This window comes from Oryctolagus cuniculus, chromosome 10, assembly GCF_051225735.1.
Source record: "Oryctolagus cuniculus isolate XC-2025 breed Fujian yellow rabbit chromosome 10, ASM5122573v1, whole genome shotgun sequence".
Classification (NCBI taxonomy): domain Eukaryota; kingdom Metazoa; phylum Chordata; class Mammalia; order Lagomorpha; family Leporidae; genus Oryctolagus; species Oryctolagus cuniculus.
Window position 1 is genome coordinate 105,247,318 of NC_142876.1, and position 22,609 is coordinate 105,269,926.

At 40.0% G+C, this 22,609-nt stretch overlaps 1 protein-coding gene across 1 annotated transcript in view; it reads right to left on the reverse strand.

The window, feature by feature from the left end:
- TOPAZ1 (testis and ovary specific TOPAZ 1) overlaps window positions 1–22,609 on the reverse strand; it is a 76,379-nt gene that overhangs the window by 4,566 nt on the left and 49,204 nt on the right. The window contains exons 14-19 of the mRNA XM_051851862.3: window positions 16,183–16,249; window positions 14,805–14,979; window positions 13,961–14,061; window positions 10,952–11,117; window positions 3,474–3,638; window positions 1,457–1,660 (exon numbers count right to left, since the gene is read on the reverse strand). Coding sequence (XP_051707822.2) covers window positions 1,457–1,660; window positions 3,474–3,638; window positions 10,952–11,117; window positions 13,961–14,061; window positions 14,805–14,979; window positions 16,183–16,249 — 878 coding nt within the window. The remainder of the gene's footprint in view (window positions 1–1,456; window positions 1,661–3,473; window positions 3,639–10,951; window positions 11,118–13,960; window positions 14,062–14,804; window positions 14,980–16,182; window positions 16,250–22,609) is intronic.

Genomic DNA, 22,609 nt, shown 5'->3' on the forward strand with positions numbered 1-22,609 from the left:
AAAGCCTTGAGGACCTTTTGCATGCCAGGCAACTGTGCTATACACATACAAGTTTTGTTTCATTTTAACCTTTTATTACCTTTGAAATGAAGTCCAGTTACTCCCACACTACAGATGAGGGGATAAGCACTCAGCCCCCCTAAGCCAACCTGGGACACAGCCTTTCTGGCTCCAGATTTTGAATTCCTAAGTGCTAGGTATTCTCACCTCCCTAGGTCACTGCCAAGAGCAACAAACCGTTAACTCATTCACTTTGCTAGCTATTGGTAGGTATAACTTACAGGCATTTCTGTTTCACTTTCCTGACAAGAAAAAAATAAACTTTAAGTAGAAACTGCTAACATCATTTCCCTTGAAAATGAAAACATAAAAAAAGAAGCGTTCTCAGTTGACAGTGGCAAGGGGAGGAAAGAGAATAAAGAAAACGCAATGACAACATCTCCTCATCGCAGACGATTCAGCTCTGAGAGAGAAGCCGGCCTTTTAGGACCGGGAGAACAAGTCAGAGCGGCAGCAAAGTGGCGTTGCCGTCCCTGGGCATCTTCCTTCTGATCAGAAGGGAACAGAGGGGAACAAAGGCATCTAGAAAATGAAAGACAACTCCAGAGTGGACAGAATGTCAGAAACTCACAGGTCCCCCTGACAAGGGACCTGTATCCGGTGTGCATCTCTACGTGTGTGTCTCTGTGTGTCTACAGATTCTTACAACAGCACTGAAACAAAACAAAATGAAAACCAATTAAAAAAGGGGAAAGAAAAAGTGGGCAGAGGATTTAACAGATATTTCTCCAGAGCAGATTTGCAAGTGGCCAAACATGCACATAAGGTGCTGAGCATGACAGGTCATTAGGAGTAGGCAAATGGAAACCACAGTGAGGTGTCACCCAATCCACCAGGAAGGCTGAAATCAAGACACAGGGACAGGTGCTGATGAAGATGTAAATAGAAAACCCCATACATAAATATACGGCTGGTGGGAATATGAATATACAATGGTGCTGACTCCTTTGGGAAACTCGTTGTTCCCCCGAAGGCTAATATACATTTATCGCCAGCAGTTCTCCCAAGAGCAGGGAAAGCTTATATGCACACAAAAGCTTGTATGTGAATCTTCAAAGCAGCAATGCGTAAACAGCCAAAAAGGAGAAATAACTCTAATGTTCATCAGTTGGTGAGACATGGCAACCTGGTACAGACTGACATTTATTGCCTTTGCTCGCCCTCTAGTGGATACACTAATGCACAAGGAAATCAAAACAACAGTAAGTAGAAACAGGAAATAAAAGGTTTCAAAGAACACAGGTCAGCTCAGACCACTACCTTTGAATATGTAGCAACTGCTCTTCGGACCTATGTTCTTAAATGACTAGTCTTAAGTAATACAACTACATCCTGGGTTAGAAACATAAAATTCAAAACCAATACATCAAATTAACAAATTCTAAACGTAACTTACTTTTGTAGTGGGCTCTGGCTTTGAGCCATAAACAACTCCTTCCTAAAGAAGTAATTAATCTTCTAAGAAAGGAAAAATTGATAGGGATGTTCTTGGAAATCATGAATTCCGCTACAGAGGACGACATGCCAAGACTACTGCTTTCTATACAGGCATCTAGGAGTTTATTATAAAGAAGGCTATACTGCGAGACTTCCACAGTTTCTGCAATGAAAAAAGGTTGACACAATTACATTGATCCATCTTAGCCTCTCAAACTTTCTTTTTCCCTAGGCTCTCCTTGGCCCTTTCTTACCTTATAGAGGCCACAGTCACTAAATGCAGTCATCTTACATATTCTCTGAGTAACACACACAAAAAAGCACTTATCGGAAGCCAAATTGTTCAGTTTCCTTGTAGTGGAGAATATGAAAAGAAGCTTGACAAAAAATTCAGAGGTTGCATGAACACTATTGTATCAATAATCCCATATGTGACTGTGGGTCTGCCATGTAGTAAATGACTTCCTGATTCTGTCCCCATTAACTACACACAGCTAAGACCTCATCTTTGTATTTCCCATAACTAAAAATAAATAATCTCCCGAGAGGGGCACTGTGTCACAGTGGGTAAAGCTGCCAACTGCAGCACTGGCATCCCATATGGGCACCAGTTTGAGATCTGGCTGCTCCACTTCCAGTCCAGCTCCCTGCTAGTGGCCCCGGGAAGGCAGTGGAGGATGGTCCAAGTGCTTGGGCCCTGCACCCGCATGGGAGACCTGGAAGAAGCTCCTGGTTCCTGGCTCCTGGCTTTGACCTGGCTGCTGCAGCCATTTGGGGAATGAACCAGCAGATGGAAGACCTCTCTCTCTCTCTCTCCTCCTCTCTGTAACTTTGACTTTCAAATAAATAAATAAATCTTAAAAATAAATAATCTCCTAATAAATGTTCACTCTGAAATTTTCAAGCGTTCTTTAACGTGCATGTCTCTCTATCTTTGGTCGGTCTTAGAAGAGTCATCCTTAGGACTTCCAACTTTTTATCCCCTGTACTCAGGCAGTTGGGTCTATGACTTTGGAGTCCAGGTCTTCACCACTTTAGGGCCTTTTGGTGGTCCAGCTCTTCAAAAGGTTTATTTTTTTACCTTTAGTTTCTGAACATTCCCAGAGGAACTTCCCTAGAACACAAACTTCATTATATCACACCCTAGCCCCAAAACTTTCCTGACCCCTCACTCACACAGAGGGGAGAAACTTTCATTACACTGTCATTTAAAGTCCTGGTTGTATATTAAAGGCCTGCTCGACAGCAGCCATTGTGCTAGAGATATCAAGATAAAGAAAATACCACTTTAGGAGCTTCATCATCTAGAAGAAGAAACAGATAAGGATACTAATTCCAACACAGGATTTCTGTGGGATAAATAAAAAAAAAAAACAACAGAGATTTATATTGCAAATGGTGGAAGCACTGAGGAGGGGCCCCTCAAATGAATGCTTTCTTCATCTTTGGAACCCAGCACATTCTGGATGCAAAGGTTTTGCTCACAAATTCCCTCTTCCTATCCATCTATGACCTGAGCCTTGACATTCAAGAGTGCTAACTACCGGTGCCTGTGTTGGTATTCTTTATTTGAACTTGTCATCTGCTTCATTTCTTCTTATTCCAAGTTTACCTGTATTCCAAAGTAATGTAAACTAAAATTTTGTATTTACTAAGTGACAAGAGAAAAAGCACCGTTCATTATTGCTACACAATGAGGCTTATGCATGTACTTAAACACACTGCCTGCTGATACTTGATGGAGACAGGGAAAGGGGAACTGATGAAAATGCTTGTGTTACGAACTGTTGGCAAACAACCCAAAGACCTTTGATTTTGAGAAACAATAGTATATTCCCTTTGCAGAGAACACAGTTTACAGAAAACCATTTAATTCCAAAAAATGTTATAATATACAAACAGAGAATTGATTCTTATTAAGAGTTAAATATTAGATGGGAAAAAGATGGTCAAGTTAGACTTTAAAAAAAACATACCTTGAGAATTCTGGAAACCTGGTAGATTCTGCAAAATTTCAAATGTCTGTCTGTAAAGGCTCTTGGCTAAGAGTTCATGTGCAATTGTGCAGAGCAAATTATGTCTATTAAGCACATCCAGTCTATCACAAGGCCATGGTGGTGTATTGATTATCCATTCTGATTCTTCCAGAAAGAAAAAAGAAAACAGATACTTTATACCATGAAAACTACACTTAACAGTATAATCACAACTAATGTTTCAAAGTGTCTTTTGGAGAAAGTGGCAAAACTTAAATATCTGAGCTCAGAAACAATAACCACAGCTCAAATTCACTAGAAATAAATTAATGGTAATTATCCTAAGAAGACAGAAACTGGCAGCTGATGGCTGCTTTACACTTGCTTTTCATTAATTCTTCATCTAAGTGTACCAGTCCCTCATTGATTCTAAAGTTAATGTTTACTTTTATGACAAAAAATGTTCAGATTATAATGACAATTTGCCTTAATTAAAAATGTTATTTGTGGATACATTCAACAAATTTATAAAGATACATAATAATTATTTTTGGTACTGATTTTGGTCAAACCATCCCTATTTGCAGATGACATGAGTAACACCTTTTCTCCCCAATTTCTATTTTTAGAATAATTTCTACTATTAATATGATACACAGAAAAATATCTAACACACATGCAATAAAATAAAAAATGAACTATATCTACCTATCATGCATCATTTTAAAAACAGAATATGAATAGTAACACTGATGTTCCTTAATTTCTGCCCTGATTTTCACATTGAAAAACCCAAGGGAGGCTGTAGTATAGAACATCAGGTGCTAAAATGTTAATATTACATCATTGACCCAATCTACATAGTCACACAGAAAATGAGATACACAATGAAACACTGGCATAGGACACCAAAATCACATTTTAGTATTTTTTTTCAATTGGATTAAGTGCAGAAATCAAGTAATTCTTTTTTTTTTTTTTTTATGACCATCCTGGCAAGGTGATTATAAAAGGTATTGAAGAAAGATTTCACGATTCAGGTATATAATGCCAAAAGGTATAGAATACCAAAAGGTATATAATGCCAAAAGTTCTAAGCATCTGGTGTAAAGCTTTTTTTTTATTTTTTATTTTTTGACAGGCAGAGTGGACAGTGAGAGAGAGAGACAGAGAGAAAGGTCTTCCTTTGCCATTGGCTCACCCCTCCAATGGCCGCCATGGCCGGCGGCGCGCTGCGGCCAGTGCACTGCGCTGATCCGATGGCAGGAGCCAGGCACTCATCCTGGTCTCCCATGGGGTGCAGGGCCTAAGTACTTGCGCCATCCTCCACTGCACTCTCTGGCCACAGCAGAGAGCTGGCCTGGAAGAGGGGCAACCGGGACAGAATCCAACGCCCCGACCGGGACTAGAACCTGGTGTGCCGGTGCCACAAGGCGGAGGATTAGCCTAGTGAGCTGTGGCACCGGCCTGGTATAAAGCTTTAAAAGAGGAGTTTATTTGTAAATTAGTAGATTCTGCAGACTGATTTAACAGAATATTTTTCCTTATTTCTCCAAATTGTTCTTACTTTTTATATATTTTATTTATTCTTTTTTTTTAATTTGGAAGTTAGAAAGAGAGAGGGGAGAGGGAAAGGAGGAGGGGGAGAGGGAGGGAGGGAAGAAGGGAGGGGGAGGGAGAGGGAGGGGGAGGGGGAGGGGGAGGGGGAGAGGGAGAGGGAGAGGGAGAGGGAGAGGGAGAGGGAGAGGGAGGGAGAGCTCTCCCACCCACTGGTTCATTGCTTGCTGCCTTCCAGGATATGCTTTATCAAGAAGTTGGAATTGAGTGCAGAATTGACCCCAGGTACTCCAAAATGGAATGCAGGCATTCCAAGCAGTGTCTTAACTCACATTACGTTCCAGCCACAGTTCTGAGCACTGTGTGAATCTTGACTCGTCTAGATAGATACTTCGATTTACTCCTAAATTTGTTGAAATTTCAATATACAAATTTAAATAAGCAATATAAGGAAATACTGCATATGCCATCTGTTAAACATAATTTCCATTAAAACAGTTAAATCATTCTTTTTAATAAGAATTTTATGACTTTTAAAAAAATGATTTTATTTGACAGGCAGAGAGAGAGAGAGAGAAAGGGAGATAAAGATAGAGAGATCTCCTGTCCCCAAATGGCTGCAACAGCTAGTGCTGGGCCAGGCCAAAGCCAGGAGCCAGGAGCTTCCTCTGAGCCTCCTGCGTGGGTGCAGAGACTCAAGCACTTGGGATATCCTCTGCTGCTTTCCCAGGTGCATTATCAGATAACTGGGTCAGAAGTGGAGCAGGCAGGACATGAACCAGCACCCATAAGGGATGCCAGTGTTGCAGGCAGCTGCTTGATCCATTATGCTAGAACACCGGCCTAAGTGCATTTTATTTTGAAGAAGTTCAATTAATTTTTGCCAGTCATATATCTGGTATACATGAAGGGGCTTCAAGAAGTTTGTGGGAAAACGCAATTAAAGGAATGTGAGTGGCAGGTGAGAAATCTACCACTGAACCACTCGAATCATTCACCCAGACCAAGCAGGATTGATCCCTGGTATATGGGGATGGTTCAACATTTGCAAATCAATAAATGCGCTACATCATATTAACAAACCAAAGAATAGAAACCATATGATTATTTTAATAGATGCAGAGAAGGCATTTGATAAAACACAACATCCTTTCATGATGAAAACTTTAAGCAAATTGGGTATAGAAGGAACATTCCTCAACACAATCAACGTAATTTATGACAAACCCAAAACCAGCATCTTACTTCAAGAGGAAATGCTGGAAGCATTCTCACTAAGATCTGGAACCAGACTAGGATGCCCACTCTCATTCTCAGTACAGTCCGGGAAGTTTTACCCAGAGCCATTAGTCAAGAAAAAGAAATCAAAGGGCTACAAATTGGAAAGGAGGAAGTCAAGCTATCCGTATTTGCAGATGACATGATTCTACATAGAAGCGAACCAAAATACTCTACTCAGAGACTATTGGCACTCATAAAAGAATTTGGTAAAATAGCAGGATATAAAGTTAACACACAAAATTAATAGACTTTGTATACATAGACAACGTCATGGCTGAGAAAGAACTTTTAAGATCAATACCATTCACAATAGCTACAAAAAATTAAATAGCTTGGAATAATTTTCACTAAGGAGGTCAAAGATCTTAATGATTAAAATTACAAAACATTAAAGAAAGAAATAGAAGAAGACACAAAACAATGGAAAAATCTTCCATATTTGTGCATTGGAAGAATTAGTATCACCAAAATGTCCATATTACTGAAAGCAATTTACAGTGCAATATGATCCCAATCAAAATACCAACATATTCTTCTCAGATCTAGAAAAAACAATGCTAAAATTCATATGGAAACACAAGAGACCCTGAATAGTTAAAGCAATCTTATACAACAAAAACAAAGCCAGAGGGGCCGGTGCTCTGGTGTAGTGGGTAAAGTTGTTGCCTTTAGTGTTGAGATCCCTAATAGCTAATAGTTTCAGTCCTGGCTGCTCCATTTCCAATATAGCTCTCTGCTATGGCCTGGGAAAGCAGTAGAAGATGGCCCAAGTCCTTGGGCCTCTGCACTCTTATGGGAGACCCAGAAGAAGCTCCTGGCTCCTGGCTTTGGATCAGCCCAGCTCCTGTCACTGCAGTCATCTGGGGAGTGAACCAGCAGATGGAAGACCTCTCTCTGCCTCTGCCTCTCTGTAACTCTTTCAAATAAATAAAAAATTAATTAATTAAAAAAAACAAAGCCGGATGCATCACAATACCAGATTTCAAGACATATTACAGGGCAGTTATAATCAAAACAGCCTGGTATTGGCATAAAAATAGATATGTAGATTGATTGAACAGAACATAAGCTCCAGAAATCAATAAATGCATCTACAAACAACTTATCTTTGACAAAGGAGCTAAAATTTTAGAGCAAGGGCAGGCTCTTCAACAAATGGTGCTGGGAAAATTGGATCTCCATGTGCAGAAGTATGAACAAGATTCTTACCTTAAGTTCTACACAAAAATCCACTCAAAATGGATCAAGGACCTAAACGTATGAACTGATACCATCAAATTACTAGAGGACATTGGGAAAACTCTGCAAGACATTGTCAAAGGCAAAGAGTTCTTGGGAAAGACTCCAGAAGCACAGGCAATCAAATCCAAAATTGACAAATGGGATTACATCAAATTGAGAAGCTTCTGCACTGCAAAAGAAACACTCAGCAAAGTGAGGAGACAACCAACAGAATGGGAGAAAATATTTGCAAACTATGCAACTGATAAAGGGTTAATATCCAGACTCTATAGAGAGCGTAAGAAACTCAACAACAAAACAAACAATCCTGAACCAACGGCCAAGGAAGACCTTTCTCTCTGTCTCTCTCTCTCACTGTCCACTCTGCCTGTCCAAAAAAAAAAAAAGGGCAAAGGACTTAAACAGGCATTTTTCAAAAGAAGAAATTCAAATGGCAAATAGACACACAAAAAACGCACAGTATCACTAGCCATCAAGGAAATACAAATCAAAACCACAATAACGTTTCACCTCACCCCAGTTAGAATGGCTCTTAATCAGCAAACAATAAATGCTGGTGAGGATATGGGGAAGAAAGTAACCTAATCCACTGTTGGCGGGAATGTAAACTGGTGCAGCAATGTGGAAGACAGTATGGGGATACCTCAGAAATCTGAATAGAGACCTACCATATGACCCAGCCATCCCATTCCTGGGAATTTACTCAAAGAAAATGAAATCAGTATATGAAAGAGTGATCTGAACCCTCATGTTTATTGAAACTTGATACACAATAGCTAAGATATGGAATCAACTCAGACACCCATCAACTGATGACTGGATAAAGAATTTATGGTATATATACACTACGGAATACTACTCAGCAATAAAAAAGAAATCCTTTTGCAACAAAATGGATGCAACTGGAAACCATTCTACTTAGTGAAGTGAGCCAGTTCCAAAAAGACAGATATCATGTTTTCCCGATTTGTGGTAACTAATAGAATACCTAAAATATAATATACTAGAGTGAAATTGGTTATTTTGAGATTCGATGATTGTTTACAGCCCTTGTCCCTACCACTGAGGAACGGTGTTTTTTTTTTTTTTCATACTATTTGTTGAACTCTTTATTTAGTGTAGGATTAATGTTACTAGTAAAGTAAATTGAAAAAAAAGATCTTTGTAAAAATTAGGAGTGGCAACAGGAGAGGGAGGAGTTGATTAAATAAAATAACACAAGTAATACACTTAGCACAATGCCTAGTTTAGAATGAAAACATTATTAAATCACAAACAGAGATAAATACTAAAATCAGAAAATAGACCAAGAACACAAACAGGCAACTGACAAAATAATTACTTATGGGGGCAGGAGTAGCAGAAGAATAGATTTCTCTAATAAACAATTTTTAAATGTAAAGTAAAGCTGTGAATATCACCATTACCTTTTCAAACCAGCCAAGAAATTAGAAATACAGCTAACACCCAAGGTTGGCAAGGGTGCTTCTTCATTGACACCTTCACACACAGCTAGGAAGCCCACTGCTACTACGGGCTTCCAAAGGGTGGGGGACTTTTTAAATCCTACTCACAGAGCTAAGATCCAGAAAGGAATGTACCACAGCCAGATTAGGGTTTGCATAACCTGGAACACCCCAGAAGTTTCCTGTTCCAAGGTGATCAAGTCCACTTTTACAAATGATTTCACTCAATTTTTGCCACAATCTCTTCTTTAGCACAGAGCTCTGAGCACTGGATTTTATTTCTGTAATTTCTCTTCTTGTAGTTTGGTTACCCTTCCCACTTTGCAAACCATGCTGGCTGTTTGTTAACTTGAAGAAAACATGTTCCAACAAGGTTTTGATCATGTGGTCTACTCACAATCTATATTCTGCAAGGCTTTATCACTGAACAAATACAAGGAATTATTTATATAGAGACATACTCATACAGCTGAATAGGGTTGAGTAGTCATATATGTGTAGGATACTAGTACATAAAGTTAGCTATTTGTTTCACTTATAAATATCCCACCTTCCCACCTAAACTCTGAGAACCTTTAGGCGTCTTCATTGCTGTCTTGCTTTGTCAAGTAAAATCTGCCTGAGCGTCCAAGTGGACAGAGCTGTCACAGCAACAGCGCTGACACACTACTGCACTCTACATTCTACTCTATCTCACATCACACTAACTGTAGTTGCTTCTGCTGGCTTGGTTTTACTGTAATTTCTCCTGAACGGATTCTTACACTCATCTTGGTTTGGAGTCCTCCTTTTCCTGCATATGTGAAAGACAGAGTTTATGCAGGTTGCAATCACAATTTCCCTGTTTCACACAGCAGTGGAAGCTTGGGCCGTACAGCTAGACTGTCTGGGTTTAAATCTGGCCTTCTCTCTTTACTTGTTATGTCATTCTGGGCAAGCTGCTTACTATCTCTGACAACCTCTTCTGAAGTATAAAATGGGAACTGCAAGAGCCAGAGACATGGTACAGTGGGCAAACTGCCGCCTGCCACATTGGCATCCCATATTGGCACTGGTTTGCATCCCGGATGCTCCACTTCTGATCTAGCTCCCTGTACTTGGGCCCCTGCCACCCACCAGTTAAAACTCCTGGCTCCTGGTTTTGGCCTGGCTTAGCTCTGGACATCGCAGCCATTTGGGGAATAAACCAGCAGATAGAAGATCTCTCTTTCTCTGTCTTTCCTTCTCTCTGACTTCCTAATAAATAAATAAATCAAAAAAGCAGGGAGGGGGAAAATTCTGACAGTTCTGAATTCAGGATTTCTATGAAGATTAATCAGGACAACCCAGATGATGGTTTTGATATCATAGGCCATAGCAAGAACTAATTTATTTTTTTATTTTTTTTATTTTTTGACAGGCAGAGTGGACAGTGAGAGAGAGAGATAGAGAGAAAGGTCTTCCTTTTGCCGTTGGTTCACCCTCCAATGGCCGCCGCGGCCGGCGCACTGCGCTGATCCGATGGCAGGAGCCAGGATCCAGGTGCTTTTCCTGGTCTCCCATGGGGTGCAGGGCCCAAGCACCTGGGCCATCCTCCACTGCACTCTCTGGCCACAGCAGAGGGCTGGCCTGGAAGAGGGGCAACCGGGACAGAATCCGGCGCCCCAACTGGGACTAGAACCTGGTGTGCCGGCGCCGCTAGGTGGAGGATTAGCCTAGTGAGCCGCGGCGCTGGCTGCAAGAACTAATTTTTATCAGTAAAGACCCACAAAATTTCCTCTTCAAAGCTAAGTTAACTTTCCTCTTTCAGTTTGCACAGTAACCTTTCCTATCCACATGTATTTAGACTAATCTATCACCCACAGTTCAATATCAACTTATGGTAATTTCACAGAAGATAATTTATAAGCAGTTTAACAAAATTATTTTATGCTTGCATGTAAGAGAACTTACCCCTCAATATCCAAATGGCACCATCTAGGCTTCCACTTTTTAGAAAAATTTCTGCTGCAATATTCACAATTTGACATTTTGGTGCTAACTTCTCAGGGCCTGTAAGTCCTTTTAAACTCGTAAAACGTATTTTCAGTTCATATAGTTTATCTAAGACCTTCCTTCCCTACAATAAAAATAAAGAGCATGAGTTGAACATGAAGTCTTTACATTTCACACAAAGTCACTGATAAACATGCAGAAGGTAATTAATTTGATTCATCATCCTAGAGCGACGGCTGCCAACAAGCTCCTTGATTCTTCCCGCCCCTCCTTTCCTGCTCAGCTGGAAAGATGGAAGTGGAATGGGAACATTGACCACCCCTCCCACCACCGCCACTGCTCCCCTTTCTCAGCACATCTGTTTTCATCGGCTTTATATACACTGCTTCCACTAAGATCTCATTTTGAGATCTTATACAGCTGAACAGGTTATATGTTTTTACTCCCTTGCTGTTGAGATCCAGGAGCAAAGAGACAGTACACATGAAGAAAACTTATCACATTTAGATAAAGACAGTAGGGGAACAAGGTTAAAGCTGGATGAGCACATCTTTTCCGGCTCAACAGACTAGTAATTTAACATATTCTACATGAACACGGTGGCCAGTGTTCAGCTACAATGTGAGAGCAGGGTCAAGGTACATCTTTTTTTGTTTGTTTGTTTGTTTTTGTTTTTTAACAGGCAGAGTGGACAGTGAGAGAGAGAGAGAGAGAAAGGTCTTCCTTTTTGCCGTTGGTTCACCCTCCAATGGCCGCCGCGGCCGGCGCACTGCGCTGATCCCATGGCAGGAGCCAGGTGCTTCTCCTGGTCTCCCATGGGGTGCAGGGTCCAAGCACTTGGGCCATCCTCCACTGCACTCCTGGGCCACAGCAGAGAGCTGGCCTGGAAGAGGGGCAACTGGAACAGAATCCGGCACCCCGACCAGGACTAGAACCCGGTGTGCTGGCGCCACCAGGCGGAGGATTAGCCTGTTGAGCCGCAGCGCCGGCCCAGTACATCTTGATCATCCCAGGCCTGCCACACAGAAAGTGCTAAACTTTCTAGAGGCCCTGCAACTTAGCTTCCACACAACCATTCTACGATAAATATTTTTTCTTAACTCATTGATTTTTTTATGTGTACAAGTATCCATACTTCAGCAGAAATGTTATTGAACACATTTAATTAGGAAAAAGCCTCTAACAAGTAACTGTAATTTAATAGTGACTACTCTCAACTACTCCACTCTCTATATAACACCATCCTCAGCACTTTCTCCCCTTTTTGAATTGTTCTGCCCTGTACCTAAACCTTTTTGAGCCTTTTTTTTTTTTTTAAGATTTCATTTATTTATTTGACAGGTAGAATTACAGACAATGAGAAAGGTCTTCCTTCCACTGGTTCACTCCCTAAATGGCCACAACAGCCGGAGCTACGCCGATCCGAAGCCAGGAGCCAAGTGCTTCCTCCTGGTCTCCCATGCAGGAACATAGGCCCAATTACTTGGGCCATTATCCACTGCCTTCCCGGGCCACAGCAGAGAGCTGGATGGGAAGAGGAGCAGCCGGGACAACAACCGGTGCCCATATGGGATGCCAGTGCCACAGGCGGAGGATTAACCAAGTGAGCCATGGTGCCGGCCTCCCTTTTTGAGCTTTTAACTCCACTTGTCACTTCAGAGTAATCTAAAGAACGATAATAACAACGTGGTTCTGAGTCACCACACCATTTCCATGGTGAATTCAGTCTCAAAAAGTCAGACATCAGGATGGATGGTGTCTGGTGTCCCAGAGCATTCTAAGGGGTGGTTGTTCAGCAGTTTTCTTAATTGTGAGTATCCCGAGTTCATCTCAAGAAAGATGTCTTGACGCTTACTAAGCATCGAAGAGATTTCACAAATAAGACCAGTGTCTGCAAATAATGAAGGATAGAATTAAAAGGGAGAGAATGATCCTGTGGGGGAAGTGGGACACAGAGCAGACTCATAGAATGGCAAATGCCTAAACAGCACTCTGGCCTCAGAATTAACCCTTGGGGCATTCAGATCTGGCTAAAAGGCCCATGAGAGTCTCACAGGCATGGAGAGCCAAGACACTGTGGTAAAACAACCTAAATGAAAGATCTTGGTGAACAAGACCTCATTGGAAAGAATGGGCCATCAAGGAGGGAGGCACCTTTCTCAGAAGGGAGGAAGGAACCTCCACTGTGATATGGCCTTGACTAAACAAGTTCAGAGTTGGTGAACTCAAGGGGCCTCCACAGCCTCGACAGCTCATGGCAAGAGCCTCAGGTGATTACTGATGTCATAAATAAGAGTGTCAATTGTTAAACCAACAACAGGAGTCACTGTGCAAATGCTCCCCACGTAGGATCTCTGTCCTTAATGTGTTTTACTATCAGAGTTAACGATAACACTACTAGTAGAACAGTACTCTATATCTTGTGTGGTTGTGTGGGTGCAGTCTGTTGAAACCTTTGCTTAGTATATACTAAGTTGATCTTCTGTATATAAAGATAATTGAAAATGAAACTTGATGATGAGTGGGATGGGAGAGGGAGTGGGAGATGGGAGGGCTGCGGGAGGGAGGGAGGTTGGGGGGGAAGCCACAACAATGCAAAAGTTGTACTTTGTAAATTCACATTTATTAAATAAAAAAAGAAAGATGTCTTGAATGGTTCCAAAATTACAATGCTACTGATACTCAGAAGTTGCCTAAACAGACTGTGAATTGAAACGATTCAAATAAATATGAAATGTAGCGTAGCTTTCCATACTGAGATTCTAAAAAGTAGCCAGACCCATGCTGCCTCCTTTCCACACTTGCTGAACACACCACCTAACAATTTACTTACTAGGCTGGGTCCCATTTTGTCACCTGTAACAATTATTAGGAAATAACTAATTTGTGGTGTTATCCTATATTTTGTCCATAATTTTAAGACTAACACTTTTTATTCCAAGCCAAAACAAAAACTTAATGAAGTACCTTGGACCACTGCAACACCCTGTGATAGAAGTACATAGCACTGATTCCGATTCTTCCCAGCAAAGTTTTATCTACTTCACTATTTTGTGGATCTTTGCTAACTGAAATACAAAGAGGCACATGGAAGAAAATGAAATAATCACTTACACACATGGGGAAGGATTAATGTGGAACTACTACAACAAAGAGCAGGTACTGAATCTAACCCACCAGCCAAATCTAAACATGATCTGTTTTCATGTAGCCTGTGACTTAATGATGGTTTTTCTATTTTTAAAGAAAAGAAAACAATGAGATACAAAGCGTATGTGGTGTGTACAAAACCAGAAATATTTACTACTTGGCCCTTTACAGAAAAAGTTTGCCAACTCTTGATCAAGAATATAGTACTAAAGAACTCATATTAAAAAAAAAATCTCAAAACTATATGCTCTGTATACTTGTATTAGCAAAGTTAGTACTAACTTTGATGATAAAAAAAATTCAGTTCCTCCAGTATAATTTGCCAGCAGTTTTTATCAATCTAAGTAAAAACAGAAATAAGAATCTGAGACATTTAATTTTAAAACATCAGTTCCTGGCTCCATATCATAATCTAACTTAATAATAAATATATGGAATAATTCATTAAGAATACAAAATAGTTGATAATAACATCAGCTCTTGATGTTGTATCATAATTTAACTTAACAAGAAATGCATGGAAGAACTCCATGAGAAGGAGTACCTGAAATCTGCAACATTAGCTCATCACCAACATGGAAAACAGTAAGAGCTTCATATTCCGGTTAACACTGCACTGCCCTACCACACAGTAACTCAGACCAAAATAGTGACAGTTTACCTGTTTCAGCAAATTCACAAAAAGGAACACTTGGTTTTTCTTCTTTATAGTCTTTAGTTAGTGCTTCAGCAACGCAAGTACAAAACATCTGGAAATCTTCAAATTTTTCACAGCCCAGTTTTACACTAATGTATAAATTTCCCAATTTGGTCCAGTCACCTTTCTCTTTACAATACTATCAAAATTATTGAAAGCAGAAAGTAAAAAAAAATGAAAAGTATGTCATTTACACAAACACATACCATGGGTCAGGTACATAGAGGCATTAGATACACAGACACTAGTAACACATAATCTCTTCAAATTTTCTGAACTTACTGACAAGCGTCACATCAATAACATACTATTTTAACTTTACTTTGCTGAGTGTAGCAAACCACTAACAAATTCCAGATACAGATGAATTTGTTTTAATGATCTAATTCATGAAGTTGTTGATGACATCAACCTCAAACCCGAACTTCACAGTGCAGTTGGATTTTTATGAAAAACAGATGATGAGCAGCACAGTTTGAGCTGTTCACACAATGTAATACATCGCGGTATTATTATTTGACCATTCATGGTTTGGGGCCTGAACATCATTTTGGGCATCAAATTTATACAAAAAGGACTTTAAAACAAATTTCAGTAAACATCCTATCTTCCTACTATTTCCTATTATACAGAAACAATTTTCCACCCAAGCAAATGAAATGTTTCAAGGATAAAAAGATATTAATTAAAGATTGGACCAACCATTAATAGGCAGGTACTTCAAAAAGTTCATGGAAAATGGAAATATTTTTGATGCAAAACATTTTGTAATTCATGCAGTTTTTCTATAATATGCATTTCCCATGGATTTCTGGAGACCCCGATATGCATGGATTTCAAAACTTTTCCATATCAAAATAATCTTTTAATTCCACTTTTAAGAACTTTCTGAAATACCCTTGGAGATGAATACAAAAACAATATTCAATTCAAAAGTAAAATCTCCTGAGAAGTCCTCTATTTTTTATATTCTAAATGTACGGACTATAACGTGGTACAATCCTGGCTTTGTGCCATCATTTTACATTCTGCAGCTGACCACAACACTGGGTCAGTTTCCCAGTGAAATTAATGACTAAGCTTTGGATTATTATCATCACATCATAAATTAAGAATAAAACTGAATAAATATTTTTAGGATTATCTTTTAAACAGTCCTTTAGAAATCAAATGTTTGCATTTCAAAATATTTACTGGTAAAAACAAAAATCAAACTTCTTTTTCTTGAACATTTTCTCTAATTCCCACATTTCTAAAATTTTTTCTGAAGTTGTTATTATTAGTCATATTTTTGTATTGATCTGCAGAGATCCCAGCAACTCAAAAAAAAAAAAAAACTTACCTCTATCTCATTCAAAGCTGAATCTAAATCACAGTTCCATTTCTTTTTAAATGGCCTCATTTGTAACCTTTAACAACAAAAATGGGTTACTTATATTTACATTCAGTGCTCAAAAGTCATTACTGTTTCTGATTATTTGGTAGTTTAAGACATTTGAGAAAAATGAATGCATATAATACACTACATAAATTCTTTTTTTTTTTTTTTGACAGGCAGAGTTAGTGAGGGAGAGAGACAAAGGTCTTCCTTCCGTTGGTTCACCCCCCAAATGGTTGCTACAGCCGGTGCGCTGCACCGATCTGAAGCCAGGAGCCAGGTGCTTCCTCCTGGTCTCCCATGCGGGTACAGGGCCCAAGCACTTGGGCCATCCTCCACTGCCTTCCCGGGCCACAGCAGAGAGCTGGACTGGAAGAGGAGCAACTGGGACAGAAGCGGCACCCCAACCAGGACTAGAACCCGGTGTGCCGGCGCTGCAGGCGGAGGATTAGCCAAGTGAGCTGCGGCGACGGCCATAAATTCTTAAAAGCTGAAGAAAATAGCAACTCTACAAATACATTCCACTTTAAATTAGTTCCTCTTCAAACCATAGGCAACATTAAGAAGGAATAAGCAAATTCCTCATGAAACCATACCTTTAGCCTGACTAGAAGACAGAGAACACTAACATTTATTGAAAAGAGAAAGAAAAAACTAAATCGCAGCACTTGACTCCAACTGCGCCTAGCTTACGCTCACTGCCTCCCAAGTGTTTGTGGCAAGCAAAGACAGATGGAAACAAACACTGAGCAAGCAAACACAACCTGTGCAGGAGAATGAATGAGGGAAACTGCCAGGAGGATCTAATATTAATTTTAAAATATCATTACAAAAGCTACGTTCAACACTAAGTTTGAAAATACTAAAAAAAAAAAAAAAAAAAAAAAGCATCTGAATGGTTCCAAAGGCCATCTTTGAAATGCACAGCTTTGGGGAAAGAAAGGAGACAAACATGAGAAACACCCTTTGGGAAGTGAAAAGAGAAAAAGAAGAAAAACGAGAAAGGAGAGGGTGCCATCAGTCAAGGGGTATTGTGTATACCTCACAATGCATCCATTTTGGCAATTAGTTCCAATGCTTCACAAATTATCCAAGAGAAGTAAGAAGCATTAAGAGGAGAAAGAAAATGAAAAAAAGTTCTTCATGAATAGTGATGGGGGAAAAGGAAATAAAAGACTAATGAATAGAATCCAAGACCATATTAAGAAAATAATACACCATGATTAGGAAGTATTTATTTTAGGAATGTAAACTAAGTTCAATATCAGAAAATCTATCAGCATCATATACTATATTAATAGATTTAAGGCAAAAAATCTCCATAGGCATTTAAAAAGCCTTTGATAAAGCCTAAAAACTGATAATTAAAAGCATATGATTCAAGGGACATGTTCTTAAATATGTATACCTCAGTCCTAAGTCCAGTATCATATTTAGTGGGAAAATTCTAGAGCCATTTCTATTAAGAACAGGAACAATTTAATGATGCCCATTATATCCACTATTATACAACAATGCACTACAGGGAGGACACAATGCAATCAAACCAGATAAATCAATGGCACAAAGGTAAAGAAGACATAAAATCATTTGTTTTTGCAAGTGATAAAACTGTATATCTGGAAAACCACAAATTCCAGAATGAAATTTACTCAAGGAACAGACTTCAGAGTGGATTATAAAATTTACAAAACAAAAATCAGCTGAGTACATCTGGTACAGAAAACCTCATTCGCAATAATCCCCTAATATTAAATACTTATATGAAGAAAATTATAAAATGTTGAGAGACACAAATGGTAAACTTGGACGGACATAAAAACATTTCCTATTCTTGAACAGAATGACCCAACATAATAAAAGTCTGATAAAAGCAAACTGGAAAAGCCAATTAAATACATATCTAAAAATATACATAAACTCCGATTAGATGGGAACTCTAACTGTAAAAATGAAGTCATACAAGTAGTAGAAAACGTTAAGTATGTTCCTATAAAATGTTGGAGTATGGAAATTATAATCCAGAGGCAATAAAAAATAAACATGATTCAAAACTCAGGCAATAAAAATTGATACACTATACTGCATAAAAATAAAAGTTTTTGTGTGGCAAAAAAAAACCCAGAAACTCAAAAGATAACAAAAAAATTGCAATATATACTACCACAGCTGTCTAATACTTTTATTAAGAACTCTAAGAGCTGAAAAAACAAAGAACCAAAACCCAAAGGAAGAGCTGGCATTGTGCTGCACTGGGTTAAACAGCTACCTGGGATGCCAGCATCTCAAGGCAAGAGTGCTGATTTCAGTCCTGGTTACTCCACTTCTAATCCGGCTTCCTGTTAACGCACCTGAGAAGGCAGTGGAAGAAGGTCCATGTACCTGGGCTCCTGTCACCCATGTGGGAGACCAGGATGGACTTTCTGCCTTCTAATTTCAGCCTGGCCCAGCACTAGCCATTGAGGCCTTTTAGGAAGTGGACCTGCAGATGGAAGATACTTCTTTCTCTCTCACTCACTCACTCACTCTCACTCTGCCTTTAAAATAAATCCTAAATGTAAAAGTTAAATTAAAAAATGCCTAATAAAAAAAGGGGGAAATGACAAGAGCAGACAATTAAAACAAATGGCCCTTACATATTTATTTATTTATTTTTAAAGATTTACTTGAAAGGCTGAGTTACTGAGAAGCAGAGGTAAAGGTAGAGGCGTAGAGGCAGAGAGGCAGAGAGGCAGAGAGGGAGGGAGGGAGGGAGGGAGGGAGAGAGAGAGAGAGAGAGAGAAAGTTCTTCCATCCGTTGGTTCTTTCCCCAAATGGTCACAAAGGCTGGAGCTGGGCCATTCTGAAGCCAGGAGCCTGGAGCTTCTTCTGAGTCTCCAGCATGGGTGCAGGGGCCTTCCTCCACTGCCTTCCCAGGCAGAGAGCTGGATCGGAAGTGGAGCTGCTGGGATTCAAACCAGCACATATGCTGGCACTGCAGGTGGCAGCCTTACCCACTATGCCACAGCACCAACCCCCATGCTAACCTTTTACACCCATCCTAAACTCCCTGTGCTTGGCTCCAGCAACCATCAATAAGTTTTCTATACTCCCTGTCCTTGTCTCCAACAACCATCAGTTCTCCATGTCTTAGTTTTGAGATTTTTAAAATTCAGCATCATTTCCCAAAATCAATCCAAGTTGTCGTTCCATGTTTCAACAGTCTCTCCTTCTCTCCTTTTTTTGGGCTAAGCAGCATTCCATGGTATGGATGCACCAGTTTAAGCCATCATTGTTGAAGGGTATCTGGAGTTTTATCCGGCTTTTGTTTACTGCAGTTAAGGCTTCTATAAACACTGTTGTGTAAGTTCTTATATTACAGTTTTAATTTCTCTAGAACAAATGCCCAGGAGTTCAACAGCTCTATTTTTTAAGTTTTTTTTTTTTTTTTTTTTTAATACTCGAAAGTTAGAACTACAGCAGACAGAGACAGAGATCGCCCATCTGTTGGTTCACTCCCTAAATGGCCACAATGGCTGGGACTGGGTCAGGCCAAAGCCAGGAGCTTCTTCTGGGTCTCCCACGTGGGTGCAGGACCCAAGCACTTGGGGCACCTTTCACTGTTTCCCAGGTGCATTAGCCAGGAGCTGGATGGAAGGGGAGCAACCAGGACACAGATCAGTGCCCTATGGGATGCCAGCACTGTAGGCAGTGGCTTAACCCACTGCGCTACAACACCGGCCCCTCTATTTGGTATTTGCATGTTTACTTTTTTATAAGAAACTATGAAACTGCTTTCCAGAGTGGCTGTACCATTTTACATTCTCATCAACATAGGATACAACTCACCACATCCTCTTCAGCATTTGGTGTTGACATCAATTTTTATTTCAGCCATTCTGATACACGTGCAGTGAAATCCCAGTACGGTTTTAATGTGCATTTCTCTTATGCTAATTATGGTGAACATCTTTTCATGTGCTTACATGCCATCTACACATCCTATTTGGTGAAATGTGTTCATGTCTTTTCACCTTTTTCTAGTAGAACTGTTAATGTTTTGAGAGTTTTTACATGCTCTAAATATAAGAAATTTGGGGGTTATGTAGCTTAAAACTATGAGAGGATTTCAAAAATTTCATGGAGGGACCTGCACTGTGGCACAGCGTGTAAAGCTGCTGCCTGCAGTGCTGCATCCTATACGGGCACCGCTTTGAGTCCCCACTGCTCCAATTCCAATCTGGTGCTCTGTTATGGCCTGGGAAAGCAGTCGAACATGGTCCAAAAGTCCTTGGGCACCAGCACCCACGTGAAAGACCTGGACGAAGTTCCTGGCTTCAGAAGTTCCTGGCTCCTGGCTTCAGATCAGCCCAGCTCTGCCCGTTGCAACCATTCAGGGAGTGAACCAGCAGATGGAAGATCTCTCTCTCTCTCTCTGCCTGTCTCTCTGTAAGTCTGCCTTTCAAATAAATGTATCTTTGTAAAAAAAATTCATGTAAAAATGAAATTAAAATAAACATAAATTTTATTTTTCAATATATGCTTTATCATATTCAAGATGTTTTGTAAATGATGACTCCAGACATTTAAGTCCATTGCTAAAGAACTGACAGCCCTAGAACTTTAATCATGTAAACACAGCCTTTTAAAAGTCGTAACTGAAGAAACCTGCACCCTTTAAAGATTTTTTTAAGATTAGGAAACAAAAATCAGCAAGCAGCAGCCACAGCAGGACTGTAAGGCGAACACTCACAAAGTTGCCTTCATTGGGTGAGAGGAATGAACAAGAGCATTACTGTGATGGAGAGAGACTCTGGGGAAGATTTCCTGGTGTTTTTCTGCTAAAGCTTTGGCTAACTTTTTGAAAATATTCTCTTAAGAACATATTATTGTTCTTTTGTCTTCTAGAACATCAACAAGTAAAATGTCTTGAGCATCCCCCAAAAAATGTTCACCATGACCTTTGCTTTTGGTGAGTCTGCCTTTGCTTTGACTGGACCACTTTTACCTCTTGGCAGACAATGCTTTGTACTTGGTCTTTAGCCTCATACTGATAAAGTCATGTTTCATCTCCTGTTATAAAATTCTTGGAAGACATGCTTCAGGATCTTGATCCCACCAAGAACCATTAGCCACCTATTAGCCATTCAAAGCTCTCTTCTTGTCTGCGTTGGTTTGGGAACAATTTTGGCATCCACAAAGCAGAAAGCTCACTCCACTTTAATTTCTCAGAGTTATATACACTGAATTAGTAGAGATGTCAATGGTGTTGGATAATCAAAGTCTCTGCTGTTAACCATTGATACCAAAAAGATTAATTTTTCCCTTGCAAATTGATGTAAATGGCCTCCCATTGTAGGTTTCACTTCCGATGTTCCCTTGTCCTTAAATTGAATTATCCATGTGTAAACTGATGTGTTTGGGGCCATGATCCTTGTTAAGAATCAATGATTTCCCTATTCTACCACAAAAGCCTCATGTTTGGTTTTGCTTCAATTTTAGCAGAATTCATGTTGTTCTGATAGGGGCTCTTTTCCAACAGATGTCTTGTCTTGGATGTTCAGATAGATCCCCTTCAGTCATGTTGTAACAAATCAGTAGGAGTTCATTTTAGCACAAACAGAAAAACTTGAAGTCTATACACAATTTTTTCATCATATGAGTTTTTCAGGAACTTTCTGGAAGATCACTTTTATTTTTGCATAGTTTGTGAATTGTCTTTTTTTTCCTCTAAAAGGGTCTTTCATATAACAGAAGTTTTAAATTGTGATGAAGTCAAATTTATTACACTTTTTATGTGTCACTTCTTTGCCAAACGATAGGTCCCTCAAGATCTCCCTTGTAAAAAACTTTATAGTTTCAGGCTTAAATTCACAACTGTAAGGAAACAGGGACAGAATACAGGGGAGACAGGGTATGAACTAACAGCCAAAACGAATTTACTCAAGGAAGAATAAATTCACAGGGGTAGCAGACAGTTCGAGACCAGACATGTGGCAAGAGGCAAGAATTTAGTTGTGGGCTGGGTTTATGTAGCATAAGCCAGGGAAGGGCCATGAGAGTGGGTGGAGCTAAGCTAACTTCTCACAGGCTTTTCAAACTTGGTGGGCCTTCCTCTCTGCAGGCCCTTGGTAGGGAAAGAATGCAGAGGGTGGTCAGAGAGGAATACAGGGTGTGGGGCCAAGACTGCCTAAGAATGCAGGGGCTATGTCCTATCCCCTCAATCCTGACTCTGAGTGTAGATAGGGAGATGGGGCACCAGTTCGTTTCTGGTGACTTCCTGTGCATACAGAGCACTGGTGTGGGGTGGGGTATCCATATTCTGAATCAGATTGACTGAAAAGGAGCAGTCTTGTGATGTTTCCGTGTGTGATGGCTTGGGATCCAGCGACCACTCCTTCCTTCAAGAGCT